Source organism: Calidris pugnax, unplaced genomic scaffold (genome assembly GCF_001431845.1).
Source record: "Calidris pugnax isolate Ruff unplaced genomic scaffold, ASM143184v1 scaffold199, whole genome shotgun sequence".
Classification (NCBI taxonomy): domain Eukaryota; kingdom Metazoa; phylum Chordata; class Aves; order Charadriiformes; family Scolopacidae; genus Calidris; species Calidris pugnax.
The window spans coordinates 909,315-922,962 of NW_015090970.1; the positions used below are offsets into that span (position 1 = coordinate 909,315).

Sequence of the window (13,648 nt, forward strand, 5' to 3'; positions counted from 1 at the left end):
TTCACAGACTGACCTATACCCCCCTCCCAGAAAAGCAAAGCAAGTATTTATTTAGCCCTTGATCTTCCATATAGCCCACATATCACAATATGGTTTTTTTGTTTAGGTTTTTGGTTTTTCTTTTAATGTCAGGATCACAACTCTGGCTGGATAATCTGATTCCCAAGATCAGCAAGTTACAAAAATACAGCTACTAGGGAATTCTTACCATATATGTGCTAGGAGATTCTGAGACAGACCTGAATGCATAAAAATGTCCTTTACTTCTTGGCCACTCACAAACCCATCCATGTCTGTGTCCGTTTTTAAGAAAATTTCATCGTATCGCGCTTTTTCAGACATTGGTACTACCCAATTCACAGATGGCTGGAAAACAAAGTTGTATATTTCAAAGAATGATAATCACACTTTATCAACACACTGAGTATATATGACATTACTCAGACCTGGATGTGCTGAACATCTTGCACAATCAAATCTGATCAGTAAATAGGTATTTCCTCTTTTCCATTATTTTAGCTTAATACTTTTAATCTGAATTATAAATACTGATCAGCAGCTATTCATCAGTTGAAAAGCATTCATTCCATGGAAATAGGGACCCAACTAGGCATAGTAAGTCATCATTCTAAAGAGCTTTAGAAGGTAAATTAATGATTCCTTTGGTATTAAAGCAGACACATGAACAAAACCTCTCTATGGGAAGTGAAAATCCACCATAAGATTTGCCACCTCATGCTCACTCCGGCTAAAATTCACCTGCTCATCTTCCCTTCCAAGTCTTACCATCCTCATTCCCTCCCCTCCATCCCCCAATAAGGAATATATTTTCAGAAAAGTGCTCACATAAGGCACAAATAAAAATGCAGTTTTATTTTTTCCTGCAGTTTACTAATACAAAAAAAAAAAAAAAAAAAAAAAGCGTTCACATAAGGCACAAATAAAAATGCAGCTTTATTTTTTCCTGCAGTTTACTAATAAATAAAAAAAAAAAGAAGAAAAAGGAAAAAAAAAATAATATTTGTACCTGTGCCTGTTTGATGCTGTGTTTAGGAGACAAACTCCCTGTGCTGTTCAGACTGTTGACACTACCATGAGACGGGGTAGAGCGGAGACTGTCTTTTGGTGGAGGACTTGCAGGAAGAACAGGAACCGCCCCAGGAAAGACAGGTGTCTTCTTTCTTTTAGAAGGTGGTATGAGAGAAGGGGGTAATAGTGAAGGAACTGGCTCTTTCTCAAGAGCTCTATAAACCAAATGCATTGCCTGCAAAGGCAAAAAGGTCAGATAACATTAACAATTAGAAGGAAAAGTGACAAGATTTTCCAGTGTCAGTCTTTTACATATTAATAAAACACAGACAGCAAGATTAGAGATGTAAACCAGAGCAGACAATTTTGAATGTAATTCCAAAATGTTTAACCTTAATGACACAGGCAAGAGTCAGTAGATGGATTTAAGAAAGATAATTTAATAGCTCCAAGTGAACAATTTAGATTAGAAGTTGACTGTAGCAGAGAAAGCTGCAAAGCTCTTGAGAAAAAACGGAGTGATTTGCTTTAGCAGACACACTGTGAATTCAGAATTTAAAGCAACCTACCACAGCAAACTCATCCTTGTCCAGGTGACCATCTTTATCAATATCACTGAGATCCCAGACCTACAGCAAATATGAGAAAAACAGTGATTTAGAGAACAAGTTGCATTTTGTGCTTTTGATGTTTATCATTTAATTAAGACTCCTAATAGATTTTCGTGAAGATCACATTAGTTATCTCAGGCCTAGTTAAACATTCCCTGATGAAATGGACTGGATTAAAAGTTTTCCAGCCACATGAATCAACACTGGCTCTAAGAAATTCTGGATGCAACACACAGGCAAGTTTTTCATCTTTCTATGTTGTAATTAAGGAGTCATCGAACTGACTAAGAACATCCAGAGGTGGCTTTCGGAATTGTCCAGGGGGTGTGAGCTAGTGGATTCTCCAAATTTGACTTAGAAGAAAGTTAAAATATTTTAGAAAAGCCAATACATTTCTAATTTGCATTCCATTCCTAAATTTCTAGTTTTAATTTTTAGTCAAAAAAATATCTCCACCCCCCAAAATTTTCTACAGGAGAGAATTCCAGCTTCTATCAATTTCCATTCGTTATTACGTCACGTACAATCAAGGAAACACACGGAAGATTTAGAAGGATCCAAAACTTTGGGTACTGTATTACTCAGCCATCAACTAACACCGTTTAATCACCAATAGGACTTGGAGACAATAGAGGGGACACACTGCTATGACTGAGGCTCAGTCATCTGAACTCCACGCCCTGCTCTATCACTGGATCCTGTACAAATCTCAGTGAGTTCATTAGTCCTTTCCCCGTTTCCTCAGTCCCCTCTCTTGTCTGCAAACTTTTCTGGAATAGGAAAAAGCTTCCTGAATTTCCATCGTGACAACAACAGGATAAAATATAAATCCTTTCAAGACCAAGTACTTCACAGTGGCACAGAATTGAAACAAGCCATACTTAGATTTTGTAGATAATACAGAGAAAAAAGCAGTTCTTCCTGAAGAGATGAAAGTATGTAACAGCTTTTACAGTGATGTATTCGTTCTCAGTCATATCAATATGCAAAACATTAAAGAACATGTATTTTAAATGGAAGCAGAAAAATACTTTAAGGTTTGCTTCCCTTGCAAATATGCAATGGATGCACTAAGCTCAGATCTCAGAAGTATTTATAAATATACATGAAAAAAAAACTTGACGATTTGACAGTTACAATAAATGAGGATGTTTTAAAATGTTCTCTTGTACAAACAGCAGATAGGTTTAATGGTATGTCTAATAACGTGTATTTGTAAAACTGACAAAACAGTGAAATATAATCTTATAAAAGCTATTATGGTTTAGGAGAGCTTTCTCTTGTGTTTAAACAACTACAATCAAGATTTCCAGCTCTTAAAATGAATACAGAGATAATGAAGCCAATCTACTCTAGGGCCCAAATTACTACTATTATTCTTATTTGTAAGTGGAAGACTTCAGAGCCTACTTAATGTTCTTGCTTTATAGCATGCACTTGATGTAAAATCTCAGCCAAAACTTGATCTATGTTGGTAAGTTAGATTTAAATATTTAACATTGCAACTCTGAGAAGCTAAATAGAGAATAGCTAAATCTAAACAGCATACTTACCCTTCCTAGGATATCAAGAGGTAGCTTTGAATTCATCAGTACTGGTTTTACTTTGTCTCCTGAAAGTAAACCATTTACTGGCAAAAGGCTTTCAAAAATACCATCAAACTTTGCTTTTTCTTCCACCTAGTTGGTAAGAAATAGCCTGAATAAGTAAAAAAGTGTGCCTGTGTGAGTGTTGAAAATGAGATCTTGCAAGAAATTAAGACTGGTCAGTAACGTATTCATTCTAAATTTCCAAGCTTTCTTGCAAGTGCCACCATGCTGTATTTCAACATAAACCCCAGGGAGCTACATTTAGGAGCTTAATTTCAAAGCTAAGGTTATGGTAGCTATGAGATTTTAACATGCAGCATTCAACATATGTTCCTGCACTGTTCTAGAAGGACAATGCATTCCGATTCAAACACTGCTGACCACATTTTAAACAAACTTTGACAAACTCTGTGGAACTAAAAACTATTCTCCCCAAATAATCTGCTTCCCACTTTAAAGTACAACATGCCAGCACAAGAAAAAAAAAAAAAGAATCAGCTTTAGAAGACATTCTATTGAATTCCTGCCTTTTGTAAAATGTTTGCATCTGAAAATTACCTAAATACAAATATACCCCTGTATGTACCAAAAGTTACTGTTTTCCAATGATATATATTGTGTGTATCACTGGATAATAATAAGAACATATGAACTCAAGCTTTAAATTCATACTTCAGGATGGATTTAGTGAAATGCTTTGCTGTTCTCAGTGGGGTTCCTTTATACAAACATAAAAATGCCTACTATTAGGATCCTGGAAGAAATCCAGGCAGACCGAAGATTAAAATTCATTGTGTCTTAAAAACATCACACCAGGGGTTGTCAAAGCCTTGTTTAATACTTATTTCCAATATAAAACTACAGCTCAATATTCTCTATTGTGCACAAGTCTGTCATCAGAAAGGGAGGACTTCTGAAATGGGAAATATACTTGATACAAAATTCTCTCACTGGGAAAATTGCAGACGAGGAAAATATTTACTTTTAAAGAATGGATGGAATGTGTTGTCTTTTACACTTACCCTAACAGCCCAGTGAGCCTCTGTTGAAGGTGGTGTCATCAGCAAAGGACTGCTAGTGTCATGCTAAAAATTAAAGATTTTTTTATTTATATGTCTACATATATATAATACACACACTCCTGTCTCCAATCCTTACTAACTGCTTTAAAAGATGGTTATAGATACGAAGCTTAACTGCACTGAAAGAAAAAGGGCTGCACGTGTGCCCAAATAAAAAAATAAGTCATACTGATTTATACTATTATAGTACTTTGATAAGGACTTCAGGTGCATTAAAGTACCCAAACACAGAACTAAGACAAGTTAAAGAGGTTCCACAGCAGCTGCTGCAGGCAAAACTGCAGCCATGCCCTTATTGAGGTTGGTCCTGTTGACCAAGCCAAAACCCAGTATTTTTTCTCTTCATTTCTTCTTTCATAAATTTAGACTTCAGCCACATCAAATTCCCAAACAAGCTGAGCATAGTTAAACTTGGATCAGTTTTGCAGCCCAGGAAGGGGCTGGTACAGCAGCCTGAAGTCTCAGAACCATGATGTTTATGAAACAGAAGATTATCTCAGTGTTCTCATATAACACACACATACATTGAGGTAGATATTACTTACAAATTTGGGAGGTGGCACAGTCAAGTTCAGACTGCTCAGGTTAACATCATGGCCATTCTGTGCACATGCTACCAGGCGCAACGCGACATAGAAACCCTACAAATAATAGTGGTTTTTATTAAAAAAGCAACCAAAGTCTTCAATAACCCATTTATGATTTCTACTACACTGTACATGTGCAACTCAGTGAAGTATGGAAACAACAGATGTATAGCCCCATTCAGTTAACTGCACAGTGACAACTACCCCACTGCTTTTAAAGATGATTCTGGCAGAATTTCACAATAACATGGAAGAAAAAGTAGAAAACTTCAAAGCTCATTTTTAGGAAGGACTCTCCCATAACTTAGATGTCAACATTTTTTCTTGAAAATCAATAATGTTTTAAAAAAATTCTCCATATTTACAAGGTGGTATTTACTATTCCAAGCCGTTTTTAGTAGCGTTAGTTATATTTTCTCATGCAAGATGAATATGCATCTATGTATCACATACACCAATTATTTACAAAACAAAAGCGAGACAGAAAATTACATCCAAACTTCTCCAGCAGCCTCACTGAGTAATATACTTAGATATGAGCAGTGCTAGGAAAAAACCCTCACCTTTTAAACAAAAACTTAAAAAAAAAGCTAAGGATAACTACTATTGGTAACAGGGTTTTCTTGAAACAAGGCTAATCTGTGGGAGGTAACATGAGTACTCTACAGGCACATTTCATTTACCTGTTTATCCAAGTATCCCTTACCCTCTGGGTCAGCCAAATCCCATATCTGTGGAGATATAAAATAAAAGCCATTGGGATTTTAAAATAAAACTTAACTCACCTCAACAGTTCACATTTTATGTCTTCTTGAACCATTCAGTGCAGCTTTCCAGTTATGACATACCACACTATTTAATTCTCAACTTAGCAACAAAAATGTTGCACGAAAGACACAACACAAAAGACAATTTCTCCTTTTAGATTCCTATGAAACTTAAAACAATCCCTTGGAGCTATTACCCATCTGTGGTTAACCTAATGCTCCACGGATCTGATTTGCATTCCACCAAACTCCTTTCTGCAACCCCCTTCTGCTCAACGTTAGCTGCACTTAAGCAACTGCACGGATAATTATTGCATTATCTAATTCCTTTAACTTACTTTTCCAAGGATAATATCAGAGAGACCGGATTTTTTAAGAAAAAGCGCAGCTTCACTTGCCCCGACTCTCCCTGTGTACGTTGGATCTACCTGAAAGATAAAAGTTCACATTCAATTGAAGCGCGTCTGTCACGAAAGCAGAGAGAACAAATGATACACCTCTTTTCTCGAGGTCAAAAGAAGTTAGACAAGTACACAAAAACACTGAGCAGAGAGAATTTACAGTTTAGCACTGCAATGGGGAAAGGGAAGGGGGAAATCTTGGGGAAGAGGGAATTGCGGTTTATTTTTCAATTATTTTTTTTAAGAGCCTACCTGTTTGTAATAGGTTTCATATAACGGATTCCCAGTAGAAAACTGAAAAACAAAGAATGAACTGCAATCACAAGGAGCCCAACTTCAGGGATTGACAGAAAAGCCTATAGTTTGTGTATTACTTGTATCAAAAATACAGAACTGTAGGTTAATTTGCTGTGTTCCAAACTGGATACTTGAAATCTAAGCCTGGATAACAGCAAACCCCCACAACTTGCAGCCAACAGAATACTCTGACCTCTTAAACCTTCTTATTCGCCAGCGTTCATACTTACACTCGCACTTTTAATTAACAACACTTTATGGTAATAAGGTTTTGTAGAACAGCTTTGAACTGTCTGCCAAAGTATTTCAGATCACAGTTTGAGAACCACCGATATCAAAGGCAGAGTTTTCAACCTAACACTGACTTGGCTGCCTCCTGCACCCTAAATATACTTATAGAATATTTTCAGCAGACAGTAATATACACACACAGAGACAGAGCCCTGGTATCAAAATATGCCCGTGTTTATACATTTTCAGGGCTAGGATCTTAAACTGAAATAGAGTTTAAAAAAATAGAATGAATGGTTAATTAATGGTTAATGGTCACAATTCCCTAACAATGTTGTTTGAAGCTTTCAGGTTGGTGTTATCACTGCATTATGCCAAAGTAGAAGCCACAAAGGTGCTCCCTGCCCTTTGGGGACACTAAACAAGGAGATTCCTCTTCCCTCTTGCTGAAATTCCAATGGGAACTGAAACACCTGAAGAGGCAGAAGCCCCAACACCCATTTTCTCTCACTTGCCTCCTACAACAGCCACACAAGTTCTAGCCACGTGCAGGTTAAACCTCCACAACATTCTTCAGCAAAAACATTACAATCCAGTCTCGAACAAGTCACCCCTTAGAGCAGCAACAAAACAACCCAATAACACACAGTTTAATGGGTGAGACACGGAGATGTTGAAACATCCCAAAGCCTGTTTGATGTGCAGGTTAAACCTCCACAACATTCTCCAGCAAAAACATTACAGTCCAATCTCAAACAAGTCACCCCTTTTAAATGTCAAAAGCCTTAAAAAACAAGCAACAAAACAACCCAATAACGCACAGTTTAATGGGTGAGACACAGAGATGTTGAAACATCCCAAAGCCTGTTTGAGATAACTGCTCTCCACCTACAGGACGTGTCAGACACCTGACGAAGGACTATTTCTCACAACCTCTGATGGCTGGTATGTCACCTCCCAAACGCTACCTCCTTCCTTGTCATCCACATGGATTTCCAAATGTTCTGCCTACACTGAGGGGAAGGGAGACAGAAATATGATGAAAGAAAAGACCAATGAAGAGCATGAAAATTTTGTACTACACCAAGAGAATCTTCCTGTAAGTTTGTTGTAAACATGCCAAATCTTAATTTAAGGAACCTTCCAAAATAACTAACCCCTATTAACCAAAGGAGCAAACACCAACTCTTTGAAGATCAGTACTCCTACTTGGCCAGAAAACCCATGCACTTCCTTGGCATCCACATGGATTTCCAAATGTTTTTCCTACACTGAGGGGAAGGGAGACAGAAATATGATGAAAGACCAATGAAGAGCATGAAAATTTTGTACTACACCAAGAGAATCTTCCTGTAAGTTTGTTGTAAACATGCCAAATCTTAATTTAAGGAACCTTCCAAAATAACTAACCCCTATTAACCAAAGGAGCAAACACCAACTCTTTGAAGATCAGTACTCCTACTTGGCCAGAAAACCCATGCATTTTCAGAAGAATTTCCTAAGCTTCTTAAACGTACTTCGCTTATACCCATGAATAATATAAGCCACTGCATTCTCCAACATCACTACCCTCTAGAAGCTATTGCTCTTTGGTAGCTGGATGCTCCCCCATCCCTGGAGGGGTTCAAGGCCAGGCTGGGCCAGATGGGGCTTTGAGTAACCTGGTCTGGCTGGAGGTGTCCCTGCCCAGGGCAGGGGGGTTGGAACTTGATGATCTTTAAGGTCCCTTCCAACTTTAACCACTCTATGATTCTATGACAGGAGTTCAGAAGAAGAAACTTGCGACCATAACTCAAATCTGACTCATCTTTTCCCTGGCTTGTAAACGATCAGCATAGATAAGCACCATGTTTCTGTAGGAAATGCATCATTCAGAGAAAAGGTGGAAGTAGGAAATAGTCTGTCCAACTCAGAATAAAATCTAGTACGTTTTAGCCAACTACCACCACACTACATACTTCTCATTTCTCAGAAAGCTCAGAGAAGCCAGCCAAAGACCAGCTACAAGCTCCTCTAAGTAATTTGGCGGGTATCCTACAGCACGCAGAGACTGGATTCATACCAAGATCCAGAGCAAACCACGCCAGCAGCAGCGTTGCATGATCTCATCCCATCACCAGACGTTCCTGTCATCCTCATCTGGTACTGTGAGCTGTGACATCCAGCTGACTTACCTGAGAGAGGTGGCAGGAAGCCAGGGTGATGCTCTGAAAGGCTCTGAAGTTTGCTTCTACGGCAATATACTCATCCAAGTGCTGCTGGAAAGCACTTCAGCGCTCGGCTCTCTACTTGCAGAATTTTACAAAGATTAAACCTCTCTGACCGATTTACCTAAATGACTGCATCTCTGTGATGAAGCAGACCAGACAAAATGGGCTCAAGTGATAAAAATAGCATAGCCGCCTATCTACCCGTCACCACATGTGACCACATCACTATTATTCAAGAGGAATCTAATTTGATGACATCTGACGATGGAGAACCTAGATGAGACGGAGTCGATGCTGGCAAACGTCGGCATGAAAAACATTTTGAAGAGTTTGCAGTTGATGAGTGGTCAAACTACCTGCTGTACTAAAGTTCAGTCTGACTTACAGGTTAAAAACCCTCCGGTTTCTATTCCTACTCATAGAATCATAGAATTGCCCAGGCCGGAAGGGACCTCCAAAGGTCATCTAGTCTGACCCCCCCGCAGTCAGCAGGGACACCCCCAACTAGACCAGGTTGCCCAGGGCCTCGTTGAGCCTCTCCTTGAATATCTCCAGGGAAGGGGCCTCAACCACCTCCCTGGGCAACCTGTTCCAGTGCTCCACCACCCTCACAGTGAAGAACCCTCTCCTCATCTCCAGTCTAAATCTGTTCCCCTCCAGCTTGAAGCCATTGCCCCTCGTCCTGTCACTGCAGGCCTTTCTAAACACTCCCAAAAGCATCACCTATGACCAACACTGTGCACCATCTCCCGAACAGACACTTCAGAACCCTGGGGCCTTGTTATTCGACCTCTAAGTTGATTTCCTACAAAATCTGAAGTTCGAGACTTGAACTTGTGCTCTCACAGCAGATCTGCTACATTGCATTTGAGGTAAAGCACATGGATATGACTCCATGTCCCTTAACACAGGTCTGGGAAAAAGGCAGGCGTAAGCTGCTGCCACCAGAACAATGAACACAGGCAGTTCCTAGCAGCCTTCTCTCCTGAGGTCATCTCCGGGCCACAAAGAACTCTGGATCAGGTGAACTACTTCCTTGGTGTCCTCCTGTTCAACCACTGTTGTCACATCATATGATGGATGAAAATAGGTACTGTGAAAGGGGAAAAAACAAGGTGTTCCACAAAGATGAGAACCAAAAGAAGGTTGCTGCTGCCCCAGAAAGATTGATCACCTTTGCCCTTACTCGATGAGTATCCCGAGATGTCTCAGAAGACTGAGCTACAAAATGATCTGCGCTGTCCCGGTATCTCTCCTGTAACTCTCCGTAACCTCCAGAGGCTGTAGGTTGAATGTGCCCAGCACAGTGGAAAGACCACTGATAAGGTGACCAAATATTCAAGAAAATAGAGTTATCAAAGGTAAATCAAAGCCATTTTCCGTTGTTGTTTAACTCCAAGAAGTGATTTTACATGCTTGCTCTCCAACTGTGCTTATGCATAGCCAGTTGAAACAGCCAGCTGAAATGCTGGTTTGCATACTCTAAGTTAGACAGGTAAATAAAATAAAATATCTTCCATAAAAATATCATAAAACCATTAATTTTATAGGATAGAACCATAATAAAATTAATTTACGAGAAAAAATATTATTAAACACTTTCACATGCTTGAACTACCCATGTTGTTTACAGCTCCTAATATGTCACTATCAAAATTCTTATTTTATATCTTTCTGAGTGAACGTGTTTCAACCTGACAGCACGTGTAACCTCTCCTACTCTTTTTAATGCCATTTCTGGCATTTATTATAACCAGCATGTATCTCTGCATTAATCATGAAATCTAGGCTATTAAAAGAGGAAGTTTATTAATTTCTAAGGAAATTCTGCTTACTGCCCTGATTACAGCTAAATTCCACTTCACGGTTCAATAGAGAAAAAAAAAGTTTGAAACCTAGAATGCTTCCAATAAGTAAGCTGTAAAATAGTACCCAAAATTACTGATATGTTCACAGAACACAGCGCTGTTTCATAAAGATAATAGATAACGTTACACAAAATAAAATGCCATTGATGCCAGTCTCTCAAATATCAATTAGAATGCAAACAACACAGAAGGAGGATATCTAATATAATAAATATTTGAGATATTTTGTCAATGTACTATAGAAGATAGAAGTTCCACAACAAACTCTTTCAAGTCCAGAGTTTATTCTATGGATATATTTTGCACCACATTATTTCTCTTGAAAACTTTTGGTAGCAGTCTGCATGTACATGGGTGTTTTCAGGTGTTTCTGAGCATGTTCGTTTAATTAAAGAGATTTTAAACAGGACTCCTACTGCTATCCAGAAGCTAAAAAGCGGTGCGCTCTCTTAATAGGATACACAGCGAACTACGTATTACCCAAGCATCACATAACTCTATTAAAAGATAAATTTTCAGAGCATCACAAATAAAAGTCAATTATTAAAAGGAAATTGATAAATTTAAATAATTTGAACTATCAACAGCAGTTGTTCTGAATTCCTGACTGGCCTAGCCACAGCGTAGAAAATAGTTTTAACTTCAAGGCCTTGGAGGGTGGTGGGGTGTTGCTGCTTTTGTTTTGAAAGAAATAAGTAAACTGACTATCTTCATAGGAATACGGGAAAGAATAAACAGTAATCACATTGTTCAGGTCTGAGTTATTTGGGTGAGAAGTTAATCAAGAACCTTGTAACAAGAATAACAACAAAAATCTACCCAAAGATCCCAAGCATTAATGCAGAGCTGAAGCACAGCCTCTCCCAGAGGCAAACCACGCTCCTTGTGGAGACAAGCTCCAAGGTCCAGGCTCTTCTCCTCCCCTCAGAACCCTCATATTCTCCTGCTGATGGGTGAAAAATCTCCTTTTCACTCCTTCACACCGAGTCCTGTCCTGGTGCACCCGCGCTGGGGCCACACTACTTGTGCACCTCCCAAACATTAAGCACAGTCATGACACCCCAACACCTACAGGCGACATTAACCCCGTGTTACAAGTAGGAAAACAGGGTGACGCGACCAAATTTGAAGAGTCCGGAGCAGACAGCGAGCCCCAGCCCCGCACCTCAGAGCCCCCCAACGCCCGCGGCCCAGCCCCAGGAGCTGCAGCCCGGGGAGGGAAAGCCTCCAGAAAGCCTCGGCGCTGCCCTTCCCCTTCCCCTTCTCCTTCCCCAGGGGTTCAGCTCCGGGGCCTCCATCAAGGGAGGGCGCCAGCGCCTTTTGTGCCCCCAAAGAAGAACCAGCGCCTGCCCCAGGAGGCTCAGCCCCGGCCCGACGGCTGGGGGCCGCTCCCCCCGGCCCGAGGCCTGCTCCCCGCCGCGCACCGACCCTCTCCCCACCCGCGGGCCGAGCCCCCTCCCCGGCGGCGGCGGGGAGAGGCAGGGCCTATACCCCAGCGCCGGCCCGGCCCCGGCTTCACCCGCCCGCGGGAGCGGGACCCGCAGCGGGGAGGGCCCGCTCCTCCTTCCCCCCCCGATCGGCCCTCCGCCGCCGGGCCCAGAGGGCCGCGTCTCCCCTCAGCCGCCCTCGGCTGTCCCCCCGCCCCGGTAGGGTCCGGCCGGTTACCTGCTGGCTGAGGGGGATGAGCGCCGCCATCTTCCTCCCACTGATTCGGGCAGCGGCCGGGGCGGGGGGAAGGCGGGGCGAGCGGCGGCGGGAGGCCGCCCGGCCGCGCCTGACACCGCGCGGCCCCGCTGGGCCGGGCCTGGGCGGGTGTCTGAGGGAGGGCCGGGGCCTTGCTGGGCCGCCGCCCGGGAGCGGGTCGGGGAGGCGGAACAAAGCGGGCGAGGGTTTATCTGTCCCCGGCAGGCGCTCCCCACCCCGCGGGGCTGCGCCCGCTGTCCCGTCCCGCCGCGGTTCAGCCCCCGCTGCCCGCAGCCGCCCTGCTCCCGGCCATGGCCGCCTCAGGCGGGGCTGGCCCTGACCTACCTACAACGCTACGGACAAAACGGGTCTAGGGGAGACGGCAGCCGCCCCAAAAGATGCTCTTCAAGGTAACCGATCGACCTTTTGTAGCTGGATGACCCGCATCCAACTTTCTCCTGGGCCAACCTAGTTATTTTACTTCGTTACCCTAAACCTGCTCAAAACTGACCTCACCCCATTAAGCTTCCTCTGGTTTATGATCAATATTCAAAGTCGAACAAATCCCTGCCCGGAATGGGTAAATACTGAACAGCAGGCTGGAGCACTGTAGTCATATAAAAGCTAAATCAAATGAACAAATCCCTGCCCGGAACGGGTAAATACTGAACAGCAGGCTGAAGGAGGCTGAAGCACTGTAGTCATATAAAAGCTAAATCAAAAGGAATATGTAGAGGGTGACAATGTCACGACAGCATATTTCAATGGCTCTGCCCATTCTTCACCCCACAGCGTTACTGGGATCGTTTTACACTTGTCTTGCACTCAGACAAGCACAAGAATGTGACCTCAGTCCCTCCACAGGCCAGAAACCGAGGATTCCACAGATCCTCCCGCTCCCTCTCTTCTTCCCACAGCAAACTCCGTGCTGAGGCAGCCCAGAGATTAACGCAAAGCCTTTGGCGCTGGAAGGGTGGCTTCAGATTTTGCTGAATTTATAGCGTTAGTTCTTGGAGAGGGGAAGGAAACGTGAAAGAGCAGAAGAACCTCAGAAGGGATGAAGGAAGTGACTGAATAAGGTTACGAAGTGGGTTACGACAAGCCAGACAGAAAAATAAGCTCATCGTTCACCATTTCAAACTCCCCCACCATCTTATTGAAAAAAAAATATAATAATTTAAGATATCTTCCAGGCAGTGTATCTATTCACCTCTGATTTTTTAAGGGGAAGAGAGTTGTCTGAACACATTTAAATTTCACAAGAGTTGTGGAGGGACAGGCTGCTGTCCCTCA

The 13,648-nt window shown here is 42.0% G+C and overlaps 1 protein-coding gene across 8 annotated transcripts in view; it reads right to left on the reverse strand.

Annotated features, from left to right (window-relative positions):
- The window catches only part of EPS15L1 (epidermal growth factor receptor pathway substrate 15-like 1), a 44,955-nt gene extending 32,496 nt beyond the window's left edge, over positions 1 to 12,459 (reverse strand). For 5 of the 8 annotated variants that reach the window (XM_014952852.1, XM_014952851.1, XM_014952850.1 and 2 more), the window contains exons 1-10: positions 12,338 to 12,459; positions 6,319 to 6,360; positions 6,004 to 6,093; positions 5,582 to 5,629; positions 4,857 to 4,952; positions 4,252 to 4,314; positions 3,194 to 3,319; positions 1,599 to 1,658; positions 1,028 to 1,264; positions 209 to 366 (exon numbers count right to left, since the gene is read on the reverse strand). In XM_014952852.1, coding sequence (XP_014808338.1) covers positions 209 to 366; positions 1,028 to 1,264; positions 1,599 to 1,658; positions 3,194 to 3,319; positions 4,252 to 4,314; positions 4,857 to 4,952; positions 5,582 to 5,629; positions 6,004 to 6,093; positions 6,319 to 6,360; positions 12,338 to 12,367 — 950 coding nt within the window. In that variant the 5' untranslated portion in view covers positions 12,368 to 12,459. Of the gene's footprint in view, positions 1 to 208; positions 367 to 1,027; positions 1,265 to 1,598; positions 1,659 to 3,193; positions 3,339 to 4,251; positions 4,315 to 4,856; positions 4,953 to 5,581; positions 5,630 to 6,003; positions 6,094 to 6,318; positions 6,361 to 12,337 lie in introns of those variants that run through there. The other 3 variants (XM_014952853.1, XM_014952857.1, XM_014952855.1) reach the window with 3 other exon arrangements.
- Positions 12,460 to 13,648: the final 1,189 nt, after the last annotated feature.